General features: G+C 38.6%; 1 protein-coding gene across 3 annotated transcripts in view; it reads right to left on the reverse strand.

Moving 5' to 3' along the window:
* Window positions 1–23,184, reverse strand: part of SYT14 (synaptotagmin 14) — a 128,122-nt gene that overhangs the window by 25,813 nt on the left and 79,125 nt on the right. For all 3 annotated transcript variants that reach the window (XM_084865540.1, XM_084865539.1, XM_084865541.1), the window contains exons 5-6: window positions 17,252–17,523; window positions 13,282–13,731 (exon numbers count right to left, since the gene is read on the reverse strand). In XM_084865540.1, the coding sequence (XP_084721666.1) occupies window positions 13,282–13,731; window positions 17,252–17,523 (722 nt within the window). The remainder of the gene's footprint in view (window positions 1–13,281; window positions 13,732–17,251; window positions 17,524–23,184) is intronic.

Consider the following 23,184-nt stretch of genomic DNA (forward strand, 5'->3'; position numbering starts at 1 on the left):
ACAGGGGGAAAAATTACGTGATGTGAAATAGTATAGTTTCCAATGAATTAAAATTTTGTGTTTATACTGATGCTTACTGATGTTTTCAATCCTGGATTACACTCTAATTTTGATAAGAAATTTGAAGCAAACATTTGCAGAATCCCAGAAGCGTTTCTGTAGAACCTGGTTCAAACCCACCTATTGGACCTAATGTGCTTGGAGATGAGAGAAGTCAGGCCTGGGGAGGCTATTTTTCTCAAAGTCTCGTATCCAGTTCTCACACAGGAAACAGACTGGGACTCAGACTCTGCTCAGGATTCTCAGTTCTACAGTCGTTTCTTACTGACAAGTCTAAACTCTCTGGTTTTCAAGGATCTTTATTATACTGGCTTTATTGAAATACTCAATCTTATACTTTTTCCCCTCCATAATTTGGAAGAGTAGTGAGATTCCAAATTTTCTACTGAGAAAGAATGGGGGAAGCAGTAGTTTGGAAGAGCACTGGTGGAATGAGGAGGAGGAGTATGCTGGTGGGGGAGTTTCAACAGCTCCTGGAGAAATGAACACAGGAACTGCAGGGGAAGGGGTGGGGGTGGGGGGTTGTGCCTTGTGCATTTCCCTCCCAAAAGGGGGGGCCACACCCTCTTCCTCTTGAGTGTTCCCATTCTTTCTTGGGAGGCTTAGAGGGCGCTGACAAAGTTATGGGTAGGATCAAGTCCCCTCATCTGCCTAGAATACTGACACACATCTATTTTTATAACAGTTTGAAGCATATGCTCCCATCATCCCTGAAACATTTCTGCCATCTGCCTGTACCACCTCTTTCCCCAGCAATGTTTCAACTGCTAGTCACCTATAAAGGCTGCTCATTTGCTGATTTCCAGGGGCTCGCTGCCTTCCTCTTTACCTCACCTGTTTTGCCTCTATGAAAAAGTGGTGTAAGCCATAAAGGATATTTAGTATGGTCTAATACTTGTGGTCAGCAAACCGGCGCGCGAGCCACATGTGACTCTTTGGTCCCTTGAGTGTGGCTCTTCCATAAAATACTACAGCCGAGTCTATTTTGAAGAAGTGGCATTAGAAGAAGTTTTTAAAAAATTTGGCTCTCTAAAGAAATTTCAATCGTTGTACTGTTGATATTTGGCTCTGTTGACTAATGTGTTTGCCGACCACTGGTCTATACTGTATTCATGTAAAATTAGGACTCCAAAAATTTACATTTTGTTTTATATATTTTTTGTAATATATTTTTATTGACTTCAGAGAGGGAGAGACAGAAATATCAATGATGAGAGAGAACCATTGATTGGCTGCCTCCTATACGCCTTACTCCGGGGATGGAGCCAGTAGCCCAGGTATGTGCCCTGGTTGGAAATCAAACCATTGAGTCACACACTGGCCAGGCTTGTTTTATATTTTAGAGTAAGTTCTACCTCTATATTAATAAGACTATCCGTATCAAAAATGAGAAATGTTTTTTTGAAAAAATGATCCATCTATAATGAGGACAAACGGATTGTAAAGATAATGAACCATTGATTCCCACCAAAAAGAAGCCAAATTAGACTATTCTTTTGGAAGAAGTAGGGAAAAGGTGAAGGTAATAATGGTGATGGTATTAGGAATGTAGTGATGACAATGATATTAGTAAAACTGATATTTATTGAGTGCTTACTAAGTCCCTGGTGCTGTAACCACTTTACACTGTTGATAATCTTAAAACTCTCTTACTAAGGCATTAGGACAAAGATGGTTTTAGTTTAAATTTATGAACACCTTGAGTTTCAAATTTCATTTCTGGAAACTTCAAAATGGCAATTCTCTTATGCCATAAAAGACATATTTGAAGATTAGTTTTGAGTCAAATTTTTAATGTTATGAATAATTTAATGACAAATAAAATAGCAAACTCTGATTTATATGTTCATTAAAATGTGAATATAGAAGGAGAATTCTGAGAGTCTTAATGCAACTCGTAGTGAATTCCCTAGCTCCCTGAGTTATTCCACACGACGGTATCACTCTTGTTTTGTACATATCCTCACACAGCATCTAAAGCATTCCCAGGAAATGAAATGTTAACAGCAGGAGAAACAGCGATGCTTCTTATTTCACTTTATCACGACGTGTACTATTTTGGAACAAATTTTTAGATGCTATTTTCATTCCCTACCTGTCATTTTACGGGAAAGTCCAGGTGGGCCTGTGTTCTAAAGACGGCCTTGAGGACTGTTAATGGGCCAGCTGGCATATTTCCCCAAATTTGTGTTCCTGATGAGGCCCAGGAAACGCTGAACTTGTCAATTTATGAAAAGTTAGTTGTAATGTGTTGGTGCTATAATAAACTTTGTTTAAATAAACTGAATCCAAAGGAAACCTAACCTATAATACTCTAGGTTACATATAATGAAATTTTTTTGTGAAACATTTTTCTTATAGCCATAAGGGTTTAAACCCCTTTAAACCGTTTTTTGTTTTGTTTTGTTTTCTGTTACCAGAATATTTCAAATTTCTCATGCATCAAAGAGATAAATAATATTTAAAAATATATATGACATATCAAGTTTTGAAAGAAGCCAAAGACAATGAAATGTAACTTACTAGTGCCCATCACCATTTCTGCCTATTTTAAAAATAATTTATAAAAATTCAATTCTCATTACAATATTGTAAATAAAACAATTTGTATTAGAGGTGATTTTTATAGTTTACATGGTGGTAATTTGAGCAGATAATTTTGGGGAAAGATTTTATCTATTAACAATTCTGATAGTCGAGTTTTCTAAATGTTATAGTTAGTATCATGTTGAATATTGTGGTCAACTGCAGATGTTTAACGTGGCAATTACTCATTTTAGTCCTCTGACTTTCCAGGAAATAGTGGAGATAAGATAGAATCCATAGAGCAGTGGTCGGCAAACCGCGGCTCGCAAGCCACATGCGGCTCTTTGGCCCCTTGAGTGTGGCTCTTCCACAAAATACCACGGCCTGGGTGAGTCTATTTTGAAGAAGTGGTGTTAGAAGAAGTTTAAGTTTAAAATATTTGGCTCTCAAAACAAATTTCAATCGTTGTACTGTTGATATTTGGCTCTGTTGACTAATGAGTTTGCTGACCACTGCCATAGAGCAAACAATCAAGGATATTCAGGCTTTAGTGGCTCTTGTAAGACCTTTTAAAGCTACAGATACTCTGGTCCAATTCCTTCAAGTTTATGACTCAACAGTTCTAACTGGGGGCCTATTCATCATTACTTTTAAAATTCCCCGAGTCATACTAGTGTGATCAGAACCGAGCATCACAATTTTCAGGAGTTAGCTCATAGACAAATTAAGACACTAATTGCGTTACAGCACAAAATTTAAGATTTCTAATGTGATGTGCAAAAAATGTATATTTGATTCTGAGCTATTTTCAATTTGACTAAAATAGAATTTCACCCATGGTATGTCCAATCACTAACATTTCAACGGTTTGTCTTTTAAAGAAATTTAAATAAACACTACATTAATATTAGTTGGTTGTCTCCTTAGCATCCAGTCATCACTTCCTCCCAGTAGTGAAGGGACTCCTTTCTGTCTCTTATCTAATGTCCTTTGTGGGGTGACCCTGTTCTAGGGCTGAAGCCCATCCATGTAGCCAGGGATTGGTTCTGGGATGGGCAGGTAACCTAGTGGGACACACACTTTTCAAGAGGGCCGCTATGTGAAACCTGATTAGGAAGTTGATACACAGAAGTTAGGGTGAGAGAGGGGAGAAGAGAGAGAGAGAAACCAGAACCTTAGAGATGTGATTTGAGTCAGTCGATCAAGCCATGTCTGAAGACAAGCCTACTCTCTGGATCTTCTGGATCTTCTGTATTGTCAAGCGTTTAGGGTTGCTTTGCATTCACTTGAAACGGATAGAATCTTAACAGATGCAAATATTTATTCAATGTAATCTCTGGCTCTTCATAGATGTGTAATTTCCTTAAAGGAAACTTATATTCATATTTTTGCTATCATTTCACTAACACTTTTTTTTATTTTTCTTTAACTACTTTATGAATGCCCAAAGAACATACAATGCTAAATATTTGAGAAGGAAACCAAGACAATAAAGGATGGAAAGATCATTGAAATACAGGAAACAGAGTTATATTCTCTGAACTTACCCCAAGGTATAGCATCCTGCAGCTCACTCAGATGTGCAATGTTCTTTGGGAAAATACTTTTTATGCCAATGGTCTTGTAAGTTTAGTGATCACCTGGGGAATTTACTTAAAGATTTCTAGGCTGCTTCCTAGTAATTTCGATTTACTAAATTTGGTTAAAGTATTCTAGATTCTGATGCAATTGGTAGGAGAGTTCACTGAGAAATTTTGCTTTTTTTCTCTATTAAGTATTACATAGGTGTCCTTATCCGATCCTTCCCCCCCACCCTGGCCCTCACTCTCCCTGGTGTCTGTGTCCATTGGTTAGGCTTATATGCATGCATACAAGTCCTTTGGTTGATCTCTCCCTTTTACCCCCACCCTGTCCTACCTTCCTTTTGAGAAATTCTGCTTTTAAACTGCAGGAGAGAAGAGGGTTGGGTAGTAGGTCTATTTAGCTTTTAACTTTACATTTTAAACATTCACTTTTTTGACTGGCATTTCCAATATGTATGTAAAAGTAGAATACAAATAAGCCCATAGGTAACAAAAAGTTCTCACTAGTTCTTATAAACATAGATAAAGTCCAAAATAGATAACAGCACAGGCGGTAGAGGCAGATGGATTTAAATCCCTACTCTACAACTAAGTGTGTGACCCTGGGCAATTCAGCTAACCTTCCTATGCCTGCTTTCCCAGCTATAAATTAAAGCTAAAAGTAACTATTATTAGAAGTAACGGTGAGGATTAAATGAGTTTATACAACAAATGCTACAAATTGCACTCAGCATAAGGAAACACCATCACAACTGAAGAAAGTAACTTACTCTTGTTTTTCTTTTACTAATGAAATTATTCTCAGGAATTATGTTAAAAATTATTTTAGTTCGAATCAACCCCTAGTTATAATTGGCAGTGTCCTTGTATAGCATGAACTGCCTTGATATAAATTCAAAAATCTTATTCCAGGGTTAACATTAAACCTTTACTGTGAACTTCGTCAATCATGGATCAGGGACAGAACCAGAAATCACTTAAAGTCCGTGGTCGGCAAACTGCGGCTCGTGAGCCACATGTGGCTCTTTGGCCCCTTGAGTGTGGCTCTTCCACAAAAATACCACAGCCTGGGCGAGTCTACTTTGAAAAAGTGGCGGTAGAAGAAGTTTCAGTTTAACAAATTTGGCTCTCAAAAGAAATTTCAATCGTTGTATTGTTGATATTTGGCTCTGTTGACTAATGAGTTTGCCAACCACTGCAAACTCATTAGTCAACAGATTCACAAACGAGGTGCTCACAAAAGTGGGTTTGGCTGGGCCTGCAGGAATCACTCCTAGAACATTGAAAAACTGACCCACGCAAGGAGCTACTGCATTCACCAAGAAGGTGGGGACGTCATGGGTTAAAAACACAATTATTTCAGTTTGATCAAAGGATCAGGAAGCCATCACTGCCATGGCAGTCACCTCTTCGCTTCCAAGATGCTGCAAACCAGCTATCAGAACGTCGCTGGAGGGAGAAAAACATCTTCCCTTCAACTTGCCTGCCCTGAAGCAGAAGGAAAGCGGCTTTCCTTTCACTTTGCATATCATGCAGGAACAAATTTAATTGGTGGAACCTAATTAGCATTCGAAACTCTAGGGAGTCTGGGAAATGCACTCTTCAGAGGCAGAGGAAAGAAACTGGAGTGGTTTGGGCATACTGATAGATTGCCAATCCATCGGCTATTACACAGTGACTGAGATAGGCACTAAGAGATATTTTTCTCATCTATAAAGTGGGGGGGAAACGATGATTTAAGGAAGCAACAAATATAAAACACTAAAGTGGAAATAACTTTATACCCTTGCAATTTTGAGGCCTTTACTTTCACAGTCTTCCAGCATCGAGCTTTGTAGTGGGGAATTCTGATGCCATTCTAAACGTTTTTATGTTATTTGGGACCTTTTAGGATTTTCTCTTTACCATGGGATTCTGAAACTTCGCAATGATGTGTCGAAGCCTGGATTTTTTTTTTTTTTTTCAGGTCCTTTATTTGGAGACTCAAGCCCTTTAGCTTTGGCAATTTTTTTTGCCAATCACAGTTTACATTGAATATAATTATGTTAGTTTCAGGTGTACAGCAAAGTGGTTGGAAAATCATGTACTGTACTTTTCAGACTGGTCATCCTGCTACTTCAAGTACCCACTTGGCCCCATATGTATTTATTACGATATTGACTATAGTCCCTATGCTGTAATCTACATCTCTCTATTCTCTAGCTACTAATTTGTACTGTTTAATCCCCTCGCCTTTTTCACCCAGTCCCACTTATCCCTATTCCCTCTGACAACTGTCTGTTCTGAGTCTGTTTCTGTTTTATTTTGTTCATCAGCTGTTGCATTTTTATAAAATTTTTTTTTATTGATTTCAGAGAGGAAGGAAGAGGGAGAGATAGAAACATCAATGATGAGAGAGGTTCATTTATTGGCTGCCTCCTAAACTCCCCTCCCCCAACTGGGGATGGAGCCGGCAATCTGGGCACATGACCTTGACTGGACTCAAACCCAGGACCCTTCATTCCACAGGCTGACACACTATTCACTGAGCTAAACCAGCTAGGGAAAGATTGTCAAATTTTAATATAACTTCCCTTTGTTTTCTTTATGAATCACTTCTGAGGCATATGTTATAAATCCTCTTAGGTTGTCTAAGTCTCTTAACGTTTATTTAATTTTTATTTAATTGTATTTTCATTTATTTTTTCCTACTCTTTTTATTTTCTATTTCTGGAGGTTTTTTCATTTCTATCTTGTAACTAAGGGTCAGCAAACTTTTTCTGTAAATATTTTTGGATTCATGAGCCATATGATCTCATCATACTCCACTCTCTTTGGTAGTACAAAAGACAGTATGTTAACAAAGGACATGTCTGAGTTGCAATAAAACTTTATTTAGAAAAACAGGTGGTGAGCTGGATCAGGGCTTTTGTTTGCTATAAGTTTTTTATTACTGCTTCAATTCATCAGTAGTTATTGGGCCTATTCATTTTTTTATTCTGATTGAATTTTGGAAGATTATTTTTTTCTAGGAATGTCCATTTCATCTAGGTCGCCCAGTTTGTTGCAGTAGAGTTGTTTGTGGTATTTTTATATAATCATTTGTATGTTAATGGGGTTGGGTGTTTCTTGGTGAGCCTGGCTAGAGGTTCGCCCATCTTGTTTATCCTTTCAAAGAACCAGCTCTTGGTTTTATTGATCTTTTGTATTTTTATTGTCTCTATGTCATTTATTTCCACTCTGATCTTTATTATTTATTTCACTCTGATCTTTATTATTTGTTCTCTTCTTTCTGCTTAGTCTGGGCTTTTCCTGTTGCTCTCTAAGTTGCAGGGTTAGATAATTTATTACCATTGTTTCTTATTTTTTGAGGTAGGCCTGTTAGAGCTATGAACTTCCCTCTCAGGACTGTTTCACTGTGTACCCTAGATTTTGGAATGTTGTGTTTTCATTGCCATTTGTTTAGTAACCCAATCATTGTTTAATAGCATGCTATTTAGCCTCCAAGTGTTTGATATTTTATTGTAGTTGATTTCTAATTTTATGCCATTGTGAAAAATCAACAATTTTAAATAGACTAATTAGGGTTGGAATTGACATTTGAATACCCACTCTCACCACTATTACTCAATATAGTATTTGAAGTCCTCGCCATAGTAGCAATCAGACAAGGAAAAAAAAAATCCAAGGCATCCAAATCGAAAAGAAGTAAAACTGTCGCTATTTGCAGATGACATACTATATAGGAAACCTTGAAAAATCTACAAATATTAATATATTTCAGTACAGTAGCAGAAGAAAAAATTAAAAATAAATCCATCACATTCCTATACACTAGTAATTAATCAGAAGAAGAAATTAAGAATACAATTCCATTTACAATTGCATCAAAACAACAATCTAGTAAAAAAAATTTAAGGTGAAATACCTATACTCTGAAAAGTACAAGACACTGAAAAAAGAAATTGAAGAGGATACACATACATGGAACAATATATCATGCTCATGGATTAATATAGTTAAAATGCCCATACTACCAAAAGCAATCTGTAGATTCAATGTAATCCCTATCAAACTACCAATGACATTTTGGTATAATGTAAATGAGGGCAAATCCCTGATACCGGCCATCTCTCTTACTTTCATATTCATTCTGTAATTCTCTGTACTTCTTCACTAACACAGACTTCCATTACGCTCCTCTTCTCAGGATGCCTTTTGGAGTTTCTGACCTGTGATAAACTCCTCCAGAACTTCAGTTTCTTCTCTAAACACCCAGCACCTTGTTCCTCTTGAATCCCATTCTTCCCCGAGGCCACATCCTCCCATGCAGACTTTTTAACCTGGTTATTTCCTCATACCCAAAAGGCGTTGGGGTCAGGAAGCAAAGTTCTCTGCTGCTGTGTCAAGCACCACTCCTCGAAAATTGTGGAAAAGAATAACTACTTTCCTTTTAGGCTCATGTCATCCTGTCTATATAAATATTCAGTCCTGGACGTTTTATCTTCATTCCTTGAGAACAATGACCCTTGATTCAACCCTCTTTTACATTTCAATTTCTGCCACTTTCTTTTGTGACTTCAATATCCACGTGGATAACCCACCTAAGAACCTGGCCCCTCTTGACCAACTTGTCCATTTCCGGTGATTTTACTTTCTATTTCAAATTCTCCTTTCTAACCACAGTTGCCTAACTTTCTATATTTCTTCCTCAACTATTCCTCTCATATCTGTTCCTTGATATATTTAGGACTTTCAGCCCACTTACTTCCCCCTGCCTATCATTCCTTTTGTAGCTCTACTTCTCTCTTTATTACACTTAGATTTCATGGTCCACAATTTAAATAAATCTCTTAATTATTTTTGCTTCTCTGTTCATCCCAGACACATCAGTTAATATCTTTGTTCAGCCCTAGCTGGTTTGGCTTAATGGATAGAATGTCAGCCTTTGGACTAAAAGGTCCCGGGTTCAATTCCGGTCAAGGGCACATGCCCAGTGGCTGGGGCGTGTAGGAGGCAGCCGATCAATTAATCTCTCTCATCATTGATGTTTCTCTCTCTCTTCTCTCTTCCTCTCTGAAATCAATGAAAGTATATTATTAAGAACATGTTATATTTCTTCAATTAGCTCTCCTATATCTTATACTCCATCTTTTTATTATTGATATATTACTTGCAGAGTATGTAAGCATGCCCAAATTTCTCTTAACCTCAAAAACATCTTTCTAATTTCCCTCCACCACCCTTTCCAAATACTGTCCTCTCCTTTTTTTTACAGCCAAATTTAGAAGACAAGTTGTCTACATGATTGCCAATCTAGTTTGGACTCTGGCCCCTGTACCTCACCAAAACTGGTCCTTCTAAGCTACCCTGCTAGCGGTTCTCAACCTGTGGGTCTCAAACCACAGGTTGAGAACCGCTGCTGTAGAGCCTAAGACCATCAGAAAACAGATATTTACATTATGATTCATAACAGTAGCAAAATTACAGTTATGAAGTAGCAACGAAAATAATTTTATGGTTGGGGGTTACCACAACATAAGGAACTGTATTAAAGGGTCATGGCATTAGGAAAGGTTCAGAACCACTGTTCTAAGACTAATCATCCCCTTCATATCCTAAATGCAATAGACAGCTTTCAATACTGGTTCTATCAGCAGCATTCGATATATCTTCCTGCATAACTTCATTTTTTGTTATATTTTACTACTTCTTTTCTTACCCCTCCCTTCTTCCAGTCTTTAAACTTAGGGGTACTGAAGGTCTTCTCTCCTCACTGCTGAGACAATCCCACCCACTCCCCTGTCTAATTCCTATAACTTCTATGTATTTACCTAAAAATATAATATGGAATCAGATTTAATGACATATAGACATCTAGGCACATTTTCAGAACCCTCTCATTAGAACTTAAGAAAACTTAAGTTTTCTACTAGGCCTTATTTTTCCTTTTATCGCTCTTTACCCTAAAACATCTAGGTAGGAATTTATTTACTCATCTTCACCAAATTCCTTTATCCTTTCTGACTATTTTTTTCTGTAAACTGACAAATGATCATCATAAACCATGCAAAAAAAATACAGAAATAAGAAGTAAAAAAGAAAATCACCTTAAACTTTACCTAATAACAATTTGAGTAGTAGTAAACATTTTGCAGACATCATTCTATGAGTATGTCCAAACAGAAATAGGAATAGAAATATAGTTTTATCAAAAATATCTTTAAAAATATATATTTTTTATTGATTTTTTTACATCGAGGAAGAGAGAGGAATAGAGAGTTAGAAACATCGATGAGAGAGTCATTGATCAGCTGCCTCTTGCACACTCCCTACTGGGGATGTGCATGCAACCAAGGTACATGCCCTTGACCTGAATTGAACCCGGGACCTTTCAGTCCACAAGCCGATTCTCTATCCACTGAGCCAAACCGGTTTCGACAAAAATATTTTTATTTTAAAAATCTGTTTTACTTTCTATAAATTTAATAGAAGAAAATGAAATGTTTCTCCAAGTGACTGCATCTATGTTGAGGGAGCAACCATGAAGAAAAAGAATACCTGCAGATTTTATTTATGTTTATAGTTACATAAAGGTATTTGCTGGAGACTTCCTGAGTTGGTAAAGAATATCCCACTAGGATGAAAGTAGACTTACAGAATGTTATCTGAGTATTCACCTCAACCAAAGAAGTGATTTGAGTATTCACCTCAACCAAAGAAGTGATTTGCACATCTGATACTCATTTTCAATCCCTAGTTGTCTAGAGCGTCGGTCAACAAAAGTTTTCTGTAAAGAGGTAGGCCTTGTGGGCTGTATTAATTTTCTACTGCTGTCTAATAAGTTACTTCAAACTTTGTATATTTAAAAATATCTAATTATTATCTCACTGTTTCTGTTGGTCAGAGTCTGGGTGGGTTCAACTGGGTTCTCTGTAAAGGATCTTACAAGGCTTTAATCTAGGTGTTGGCTCAGCTGGGGTCTATCTGGAGGCTCCGGGGGAAGAACATCTTTCCAACTTTACTCAGGTGTTGGCCAAATTCAGTTCCTTGCAGTGGTATAATAGAACTGAGGCCCCTACGTTCTTGCTGGTGGTTGGCTAGTGGCTGCTCCACGGTCTTCCTACCATGACCCACTCGTCTCAGCAACAGAGAATTTCGTGTTCAATCTCACTGATGCTTTCAATCTATTTTTTCTGCTACCAATCATAGAAAACTCTTCGCTTTTCAAGGGTTCAAGTAATTGAGCTAGGCACACCCAGATAATACATTATCTTAATGTCAACTAATTAGCAATTTTAATTACATTTTTAAAATCCCTTTGCCATGTTCCATAACGTAATCACAAAAGTAATACCAGGGAATGAAGGTCAGGAGGACCATCTTAGAATTAGGCCTACCACAGTCTGCCTTCTGGCCTCCATGATTCAGATACATCCCACCTGTGAAATGTAGTGCCCCAGTACAGGGTTCCTAAAAGTCTCATCCTATTATGTTATCAGTTCAAAGTAAGTCCCTATACTTAAATCTAAACCTCATCATCTCAAAGTCCAAAATCTTATTCTTATCCAAATTACAGCTCTTGATGTAATCCATTATGCACAGCTTCTTCCTATTTATGAATCTATGTAACTAAAGAAGTTATCTGCCATAAACACTTCCAACATTTAAAAACCAAAAAGTGACAATATAGTGTATCCATATGGGTTTGTAGGATAACACTTAAGTATTTATAACAAATTATCAATTTCCCTATTAATTTTAAACTTCAGAATTGATAATTTCAGAAAATGCCTTTTAAAAAATTAAATCAGAAATTTATTAGAGGAGAGAAAAAAGTAAAGGCCAATTAAATATTCTCCCACTCTTTTTTTTTTAATATGTTGATTTCAGAGAGGAAGGAAGAGAGAGATGGAAACATCAATGATGAGAGAGAATCATTGACCGGCTTGCCTCCTGTACACCCTCCACTGGGGACAGAGTCTGCAACCCAGCCATGTGCCCTCAACTGGAATTGAACCCGGAACCCTTTAGTCCACAGGCCAATGGTCTATCCACTGAACCAAACCTGCCAGGGCAATTCTCCCACTCTTAATGAAAAAATTTAAAAATCACATTATTTGGTCTGCGTGGCTAGTAGGTAAAATGGTATATGGTTCTACTGTGAATGACATTCTGATATGATCAAAAGCTTCATGGTACAAATTCAATGAGACTCTAATCTTATGCTTACTTTTCAAAGCTTAACAACAACTCTGAAATATTATACTTTAAAATAATGTATCAATTTCTTCTGAAATCAGTGTATTTATATTATAAAAATGTTCTTAATTAGTATAACAGATGAGCAAATATCATTCATAATTTATAGCATATCACAGATTTTCTCATAATCCAAGTAACTATGTGGCATAATGTACCTCCCTGGTTTAAATAAACAGTGCAACTCTCTGGTGATCTGCAATGGCTTGTAGGAATTTAGTTTAAAAATATAAAGAGAGAGACTTGTATGTGATCAGAACCTGGAGGAAAATAGAGAAAAGGGAGAACAGATGATGGTACTAAATTTAAGTATTTTTCCAGAGACACTACAAAAATCTTAGTATAAAAGGTGGAAAATATAATGAGGCCATGCTTTTGAAGCTTTAAATAATGAGGCCATGCTTTTGAAGCTTTAAAAATTATTTCATAGCAGTTCTGGAATTATAATCAGTCCTGACCTAGTCAGCAGTATATATTCTATACGAGCAAGTAATATCAAACATACGGAGCTAGAGCGTTCTTAATGTATCACACAGTTTTAACCTGGAAAGAAAACAATGTATTCTATAAGGAGTTCAGATGATGTCAGAATCAACCATCTAATAAATGTTTAAGACACTGGGCTAGACCCTGTGAAAGATAAAATACATAAGAGAAATCATATATAAATCATATATAATCTTCAAGGGCAACTTATAGATGAAAACAAAAATTATACCTACCTATTCAGGACTTAGAAATTTTGTAAAGGTATGGCTACCTTTACATGTGAAAATTAGAATGAAAGGTGGTTGGGCTTATCATATTAAAATTGTGCACATCACAGACTTTGAACTCAAACTGTATTTGGGCTATTTGATCAGATACTCACAGAATGATTGTAAGAAGGTTCCAATATCACAGGTAATGACATTTTCCCTTGAAGATTCAATTTGGTTAAATAAAAAATCTTTTCCCCCACAATCTTTTCTTTTTTCATGCGGTGTACACCGTACAGTCTAAATCGAACTGCATAATTTCCAATCATCTCAGATTCAACATGGTTAAATTTGAATGTTTCTGTGAAGACAGGGCATGGTCCTCTCTGGATGCTGGTTTTTGCTCTCTGTTTCTTTATAGGTAGAAGAACAAGGTGTACTTGCCATGAGTTGCCACCTGTCCTGTTATATGTTGGGATATCTGTGACAGCTGTCACGGTTACCAGGAGCTTCTGTTCTTGTGAGTCATAGTCAAAAGTCACATCCAGCGTGCCATACTTAGCTTCTGGCTCAGGATCAAAGGGTTTGGGAAGCTGTGAAGATGATCCTTGAGCTGACATGTCCTAAGAAAAGCAAATTTAAATGTTTTCAGTTTTAGCTCCGTTCTTTGATCTGGCATGTAATTAAAATACCTGGTCTGTCTCAGGAAGTGGGTGTGATAACTGGTTGGTTGGCTACCACAAAGAACGTGATAGCAATCAACAGTTTAGTACAACCGGCAGCTACTCTACAGAGCCACAGTACTATACATGGTAAGCTAACCCCAAAAACTTTTATCCAAAAAGAGAATTTTGTATTCACCGTTACAATTTTGAGAAAGGTGAGATATGTTTTTATAATGAGAACTGAAAATATATGCTTCAATGTGTATCTCTGATCCTGTTGTAGGAACCTATTACATTTTCTTCCAGCATTATAAACAATGCAACTGACATGTCAACATTAGGCTGGAGAGAAAGAGAACATAAAGAAAAGTATAATGCTATTGAAAAAATTGGTCCCATTTATGATAGTTGAAAATCACTATAATTTCACATTTCCAGTGATTTATTTCCAAACACAAAGGCCTCAAAATATTTGTAACCAAATACTTTTCTGTAACATAATTTTTAATCAGAATTTAAAACTTATTTCTAATACTAATTACTGTTGAAAATGGCAGAATAATACATATTTCAAAAGTTCAAGAAGGACCAAATCTGTTCACTTAATTATGTGATTAAAATAAATTGTGCCCATTTTCCTGGAATTTTCTCAAATTCCTGCCAGTGTTAACCACCTGGAATGTGAACAGAGTTTCAGCCAGTTATCGACTGACCTTTCAACTCTCTCACTTGCTCCTTCAAGTATTTTAATAAATATTAAATGTTTTTCATTTTAAAATGTGGACTAAATTTTTCTGAACTTTTACTTAGTAGTCCCTACTACTGACTGCCAGTCTTCTCTTCTTTGCACTTCCCAAAGGAACTATGTGAGTTTTAGCCAGTGACACACAGTCTAGCAAAAGACTGTAATTTCCCTCATGGCTGATATGTCCATGAGGCTCAGCTGTGGCCAATGGGTGGCAAACGAAGGTTACTATATATGAAACATCCAGACTGTATTTATAGAAGAAATGCCTTCACTTCCGTTCTCTCCCACTCTTCCCACAGAAGAGCTGACACCAAGAGAGGATGTGTGGGCCAGTATGGACCACGGGGACTAGGACAGCACCCTACGGATGACAGTGACAAGAAAAGAAGGAACTGGGCCCCTGAGCAAAGCCACCTACTCACCCTGGTAAGTGAAAGACAATCTTCTATGAGTTTTACTCATGGCATTGGACTCTTGTTATAACAGCTTCATACAGATCCTAACTATTAGACCTACCATGTGTCAAGCTCTGGTTTAGGTGGGAGGGATGCAGTAGTGAACCAAATACATACATGTTTTCGACCTCATAAATATTATATGTCTATGTACTATGACCCCCTTGGTAACATGTATGGAAAAGATGACAAATTAAGGACCATACTTGGCGGGGAGGGACAAAGTCTCCTAGAAAACCTTTTTTTATAGAATAAACATATTCTTGCTCTGTAAAAAAAATTTTTAAAAATTACAGTTTAGACCAAAATGTTTTAATGCATGCCATTTCATAATGGCAAATAAAGATAATTAATGGTATAATTTCATAATGGCAAATAAAGATAATTAATGGTATAGCTTAGAAATTTCAATTATTTTTTAAAACAGTGTCATGACAGCTGTTTTCAGGGCAATAAAAAAATTTTTTTAAAAGTTCTAGATAGCTATTTCTGAATTTTGTTTCTCTTGGTCCATTCTAACAATTCTTAGGACCTTCACAGATTAAGCTTATAGGTGTATTCTGTAAGAATTCTAAATCAGAAAATAACCCTCCCTCTTAAGGGATCTTAGAGTTGTGAACAGTGTCCACCAGCAAGAAATCATCAGTTGGGTCCGAGCTCCCTGCCAGGGCTCTTCTGAACCCTCACTCTTCCCAGCTCAGTGTGTGTGGAGAGGCTAAGGGAGCCACATCCTGAGGTAAGCCCAGAGGAAAGTCAAGATTCTATATTTCTTACTATGTATTAAAGGGATGGGAAGTAAAATAAACTTTAAAAATACGGGAGTGAGTTTTATATTACCAGAGATTATTGGCATACAAATATTTATGTCAATATTTGCTCTATTTGAATATAGTCAATTCTAGAGGAGACTGGTCAGAAGTATTAACACAGATAGCAAGTTAGTAGCTTCTGAAATATGGGCAGAATTCACCAGCTGTATTAACTACAGATAATAAATAATGAAGCAGCTTCAGAGAGACAGGCAGAATTCTGAAGATGTAGTAAATATAGTCACTAAGTAACGTGTAAGATAGAAAAATAGAACAAGTGAATATTACTTATTAAAAGGGATGGGAAGCCCAAGCCATGATCATGTCATGTCTGGGCTGACAGCTCTGTCACCCATGTGTTCTAGCCAAGAAATGCAGGTAAAACCTATGCCTGTTGGGTAGGCTAACTTGCCAAAGTTTCACGGGTGACTTGCCCCTGCAATAAGGTTTGTATTTCTGGCCCTTGGCACCCCTGCTACTAGTTCAACTCTCGTCCTTGCTGCCATACCATAACCGGGGGATACAGGTGGAGCAGGAAGAGTGAGATGGGACAAATGGGCATTACCTACGCCAGGATTCACATAGTGTGGCCCTGCCTCTGTGCCTGCTGGCATCCTGTCCTAAGTGTGGAACCTACCTCATCTGGATCCTCTTACTTCTTTTATATCTGAACACTTGGTAGTGGAGGCAAAGTCAGCTAGCAAGAACAATGACACACTACAGTTCTACAAAATGTTGTCTAGGACAGAAGTTGTAAAAACTTGCAAATCTAAGAGAGAGAAATTTAAAAAATAAATACTACCTTATGAAACCCTCTACATGACCTTTATAATTTTCCTCTTTTATAGAAATATTTTTTAAAAACTTTCTAGAACATGTAAAGACTTCAAATGTGTAACACCCCTATTTTTGGTGTTAATTTTCACATTTTTTTTTGCTCCAAAAGAGGAAATAACTTAAAACACAACCAACAGATGCCATGAGTTCAAATTTCGTTAGTGAAGCTGAGCATGACTTATCTCTTCTATATTCTAGGATAGGAAAATGCAGAACTGTTATTTTGCAAAATATTAATGGGCAGCCTCCCAATATAAAAATGTCCCAAATAAAATAAATTTTTAAAAGACACAAACATCAATAGAAACCTCACTCATTATGAAACAAACAAATACTTCCAGAATGTTGTTTTTTAAAAAAATCTATCTTGAGGTTGAAACTTGGAAGTTAATTTTTCAATATTTTATGTGTTGCTCTCATTTTCAGCTATCCATCTTCGGGGTGGGGGTGGGGGGCGCAGGGAGAGCAGCCTGCAGAATGGTTGAAACACCCTGGTAAGTCTGATGGTTAAAGATTAGATCGAGGATATAAACTGGCACACTAAGCCACCTCCTTACCAAGAGGAGCAGCACAGGATTGTCATCTTCCAGATAACAGTCACTCTACAAACTCTGCGTGCTTTCACTTACTTCGGGGCTCAGGACGGCCGTGCTGTCGCTGGGAACGTCCTCTTCGTATCCTTTGTTGTGAAAACTCTCTATCTCGTGACCCGTGCTTCCCTCACTCGGGCACTTGTGATAGGAGCGCCGTGGGCTGTTGCTGCAGTGGGAAAATTCACATTTACTGTCCCCGATTTCGGAGGGCGTACATGAGAGGTGGGGGGACCCGCTGTCGTCCTGGTACGGCGGGGGCTGCAGTTCGTCCAGAGGGGGCGTCCTTCTCATTCTCTGGATGCAGTTTCCTGACAATGAGCAAGAATCGGGTCACTGTTTCCAAGTGGCCTCAGCACGCAGCACAGTCCACAACCATTGCAAACAACTTAAAAAAAAAAAAAAAAAAAAGACTGATGGGAAATTTTATGCTTCACTAGTTCAGATGCAGAAGTAAGCTAATCGGATTTCCCACTCTCTCCTCCTGCGCAGTGGTATTAGGAAAAAATAAAATATACTCTCAAATCCTAGAGAGCCAGTTCTATAGCATAAAAACGGGAGCGATCAATATCCGTGAAATAGCTTACCTAGTTCTTTTTCAGAACAAACCTGAAGCATCAGACTTCCTTATGATCCGTGTCCTCTCTAGCCACAGTAGGTAAAAAGATTGTAGGTAAAACATATAAAAACTTTGTTTATTTTCCTCAATTACTGAGATGAGTTTAATAGGTTCACCAGAAACTATTCTTCCACGTCTGCCCTAGATCCGAATCCTGACAAGAGGTGCTCCCGACCCATCAGCAAAAGTGCATGAAGGCTGCATCCGTCCCATCTCACCTCCGTCATCGGAGACCACCCCCTGCCACCCCACCCCCAGCCTGGGGCGGTGCTCCAGCTGACCGGCTCCACCTCGTCTTGCAGCAGTTAAGGTACAACCGCTTTCCCTCCCCTCTTAAACGGTCCTTTGAGTGTTTACCTCCACGCTGTGCCTCAGTGACTGAGGCCATGCCTGTGAACAGCATGGACGTGGGAGCAGGAGGGGGGCGTAAGGAGACAGGGCTCAGTTCACAATTTCAGAACAGCTAAGTCTGTGTAGATAAACCCTGAATGCAACATCAGGTTTTACATGGTAATACTGCTCAGCTTTTCTTCTAATGGACTATGGATCTCCTCCTCAAAAGGGACCCTGAAAAAAAGACAGTTTGTGCTAACAGTCTTTTTTCCTCGCTAGCTGCTATGCTGTGATAATCCTCTGAACTTCCTTCTGATGTGAGCAGCACAACTTAACTTCTATCTGGTGATACTGTTACACGTTCCCTCCTTTGGTGTATTTGTGTTTTCTATCAGGTAGCTAGCTCTCCAGCTGCCTGCCAGCCAGGGTATGTCTACTGCTGAGCCCCGCCTCCTGACTCTTGTTCAGACGTAGTGTACCTGTGCTCCGGACAGGCCACCCACAGGAGGGTCATGGGTATTTGAAGATGCTAAGGAGGCCCCATGGGTAGACCTCACCACTGTTTCTGGACTAGAGAGAAACGATTTTAAAGCTGTGAACTGGAATATGCAAATTGTTTTGGAATATACAAATGGCATGCTACATATATTGGAATGTATAAATACATATAATTATAAATTGTTATAAAAATCCTCAATGTGTTGAAAATACCTCCCTTTACTTTTCAAGTAAAAAATGCCCAAATGTATGTGGAATAGGAATTTCATTAAAAAAAATAAGTAATATGAGGATTTCTCCTTTTTTTAAAACTTCTGCAGTAAGGCTTTTTTTCTCAAATAGATAATCATGTCATATTGTACATTCAGCATAATATAACAACTAAGAGTTGGCTTAAACTTGATTGGTATTGGAAAACTCTAAAACGATTGTTTGACAAAATAACAATGTACGCTATCGTTGTTACGTCACACTGTGAACATCCAACCTTCAGAAGAAATTCCTGGGGGGACCATGAGACACCAAAATGATGCTGTCCTATATTACTTTAGCCCTCGTTTCATACCTAATGTCATCCCCTGTTTTGTGGAAATAATATGTCCATATAAGGGTTCATGCATGGGTACATGTTAAGCATTTAAATCTGCCACCTACAGATGGTACAGCACCTACGAAACAAGACACGGTATCCTCCTGCCCTGGAGAAAACCACTGCACGCGTGTCCGCGGTGGCCTGTGATCCCTAACGGCAGCCTACCCCCGGAGAATCCCCTTGGCAAGCGCCTCTGGAAACTTGCCAAAGTTGATTACAGAGAGTGGGTCATCAATGAAGGCTCAACACATTTCACGGGACTGGAACAAAAACAGGGTGTTTTCTGACCACAGAAGAATTAGACTAGAAACAGAAATAGAACTTTAAAAATTGACAGAAATGTAGACAAAAATAACTAGAAGTTAAAACATGCCGTTAAATAACCCATGGATCACAGACATCACCAAAGAAAGTAGGGGGGAAAAATGAAGTCATATGCAGCAGAAGCCAAATAGAAAACATGCTTTTGATAGAAAGCATCAGCAAACCACAAAGGAATTCTTTGAGAACACTCATAAAACTGACAAACTCCTGCAAGAGCCTGATCAGGAAGAAAGAGAGAGAGGGCATAAATCACTACTAGTATCTAGAATAAAAATAGGACATCATTTCAAATGCCGTGTCAAAGCTCAAGTAGGATACGGAGGGTGTGCACACGCAGGTAGTCCCACCCAGGGCAGCACGTAGAGCCTGGACTGGTGAGGAAGCCCAGCCCAGAAGCCAGCCCTCAGCAGGGAAAGAGGGCTCCCCACGGAGGGGGGCAGCCAACCTGGGGCAACAAGCTCAACCAGGAGGAGGAGTGTGTCTACACTGAGCGAAGGCAGCAACCCTGCGAGTGGAGTCATTGCCCAAGTAGGATCAGAACCACGGAGAAGAGACTGGTGTGGGTTGTCAAAGCCCAGGAAGAGGCGTCTACACAGGCGTACGTACCTGGTGAAGGAGGCAGGCATCCATGCAGACAGGTGGCCTGATGCGGGAAAACCAGAGCCAGGTGGGAGGAGGAGGGTGTCCGTGTGTGGTGGTGGCCTGGACTGTGGTGTGGGGTGGAAAGGGCAGCTGTGTGAGGAGAAGGGGGAGTCCTGGAGCTTGGGGTCAGACCTCAGACAGGAAGTTAGAGCTTAGGTGGAGTGATGAGAACATCTCCTGTGGGCAAACACACCTGGGTGTCATGACACATCCCGAGACCCAAGGATATGCACAGATGGGAAAGTCTTCATGGGATATCAGAACCCGAATGAGGCGAGGGGACGTGCATACAGAGAGGGGAATTAACCAAAATGGCGTATATATTTTGGTTTCCATTATTAGAGAAGGGAGTTACAAATATGGAAAGGGAGAGAAAACTAGAACAAACTCCATGGAATGGAATTAGAATGGAAGATACCAGTATGAACTCAGCTTTTAAATAATAGAAGCAAAGATAGTGTAAATATTCATATAATTTGTATGTACACACACACACACATTTCAGAGTACCCTAGCACTGTCCGCTGGGGGGATTTAAGAGCAGTATTTCCACAGCAGTGAGTATACCTAGTGCAAAGATCTTGGCTTCGAAATCTCTTCTTCACTAAAAGGAACCAGAACTCCATGAAGAAATGGAGTTTCTTAATTCCAGGGCTGAGAAAGGAAAAGAGTGAGACAGACTTAGAAAAGCTTATTGTTTAGGGAAGGAGCATGCTCAAAGAATGAAGGGGACACGTTCTCAAGACAAAGAAGCCAGCTTGTAGGGGTTAGCAAGGACCAAATCCCACTACCAATCTGCGTTTCAAAATAAATAATTTTAGTAACTACTTACAACACCTTGAGGGAAGGAGGAAAGCCATGAGTCCATCTAGACATAAATATTTGAAAGAACTAAAAGGAACAGGTTATGGACACAGTGTCAAAGTACCTTCTGACAAAGTAATTAATTAATGGGAGCAACTTGACAATGAAAGGCCTAGTAGACACACCTCCCTAACGGAGAGATCAGAGCGGACATTGTGAGTCATGGGACCAATCAAAATTGTGCATCACCTCGTAAGATGCAGTGAGAGGCACACAGCACCCCTTGGTGGCATTCCAGCTCAGGATGCACAACCCGAATCTAACCATGACAAATGCCAGAAGGCTTGGACATTCTAAAAGGAAAATGCCTGCAATCTTCAAAAACAAGTGAGGAACTGTTCTAGAAGAAGGAGACCAAGGAGGTGTGACAAATGAAGGCAAAGCATGACTTTGAACAAGACCCTTTTGCTATAACGGACATTCTTTGAAGAGCTGTTGACCATGAATGGGTTCTGAGGATAAGATATAATAATATATCAATGTCAGTAACTTAATTTTGATGGTTGTAGAGTGGGTATTTAGGAGAATACTCTTGTTTGTAGAAAATATACACTAAAGTACTTGGGGTGATAAAGCAGCTAGTCAATGGGCCACTTATTGTCAAATGGTTCAAGGGGGCAAAAGGGACTCTAATATTTTCCCACCTTTTGTTAATTTTGTGGGGGGAAAAAAATCTCCATAAAAGAGACACCTTCATACTTTCTGAAAATAAATGTGAAAATCAGATGATATAGACAAATTCCTAGGGAACCACAACCTATCAAAACAAACTCGTGAAGCAGCAGGAAAATTATATGTTATTATATCTCTTAGAGAAATTGAATGCACACTTTAAACCTTTCTAACAAAGACAACTCCAGACCCAGATGGCTTCGCTGGCGAATTTACCATTTAAGGAAGTAAAAAACGCGAATCTTATACAAAACACTTCAGATAATATGAAAAAGAGAAAATATTTCTGAAATTAACCTTAACGCCAGTATAATCTTGATTACCAGGGCCTGATAAAGTATTTTATAAAAACTAAGCCAATCTATCTTGTAAACACAGATACAAAAATTCTACACAAAATATTAAACTAAACCTAGAGTCATATAAACAGGGTACCACATCCCAACCAACTTGGTTTATACTAAGAATGTAGAGTTATTCTATAAATGTACGGTGGATTTAACATTAGGATATTTAATTAATTGCATTGAAAGAATAAAGGTAAAAATTACTAAATGATCTTTTAATCGTACTGAATAAAAGAGCACTTGATAAAAGTTATTATCCATTCGTGACAAAAATATCTGCACGAACTGGGAATAGAAGCCAATTTCCTCTCTCTCAGAAAGGGTATCTGTGAAAGTCCCACAGCAAACATCACTTTTAATGCTGGAATAAATGCTGAAAGCTGTACCTCTGAGGAAGGGACTAAGACAACAATGCCTGTTATCAACACTTCAGCTTAATGTACTGGAGGTGCTAGCCAGTGCAATGAGGTGAGGAAAAGATGATGCAAAGAATTGGAAAGAAATAAATAAAATCCATTACTCTCAGATGATAATTATGATATAGAAATACCAGAATAATTTTAGAGATAAATTAGAAATAGAAGCACTTTGAGCAAGGTCATTAGATACGAGAGCAATACTTACACACCACACAACACACACACACACACACACACACACACACACACGCAATTAGAAAGTGAAATTTAAAAGCAATCCCACATATCATTGCATCAGATAACATCAAACACCTAAGAAGAAATCTAACATATCACCGTGCATTATTTTCCCAGTTCTTGGGTTCACAATTAGAATGTGTACTCCCAGCAACTGGCAGAAGCCACACATTGTCTTTCTACACAGTGGCTATTTGGTAGAGGAAGGGACAGCTGGAGACCAGGGGGGCTTCCTTTCTCTAACAACAAGACACCCCCAGGGAAGAGCAGAGACTAGTCTACCATCACAGACTTGAGAACTGCTGACCTCATAAATGTCCTCACTAGCTTGGCCACTGCAAAACTTAACAGGCCTGACCAATGATCATACACTGCATCAGAAGATGGCTGCAGCTGGAGATGTCACTCCGGAGAGCCTCCTTGCT

The sequence above is a fragment of the Pipistrellus hanaki genome (genome assembly GCF_964339955.1).
Source record: "Pipistrellus hanaki genome assembly, chromosome: 18".
NCBI classification, from domain to species: Eukaryota; Metazoa; Chordata; class Mammalia; order Chiroptera; family Vespertilionidae; genus Pipistrellus; species Pipistrellus hanaki.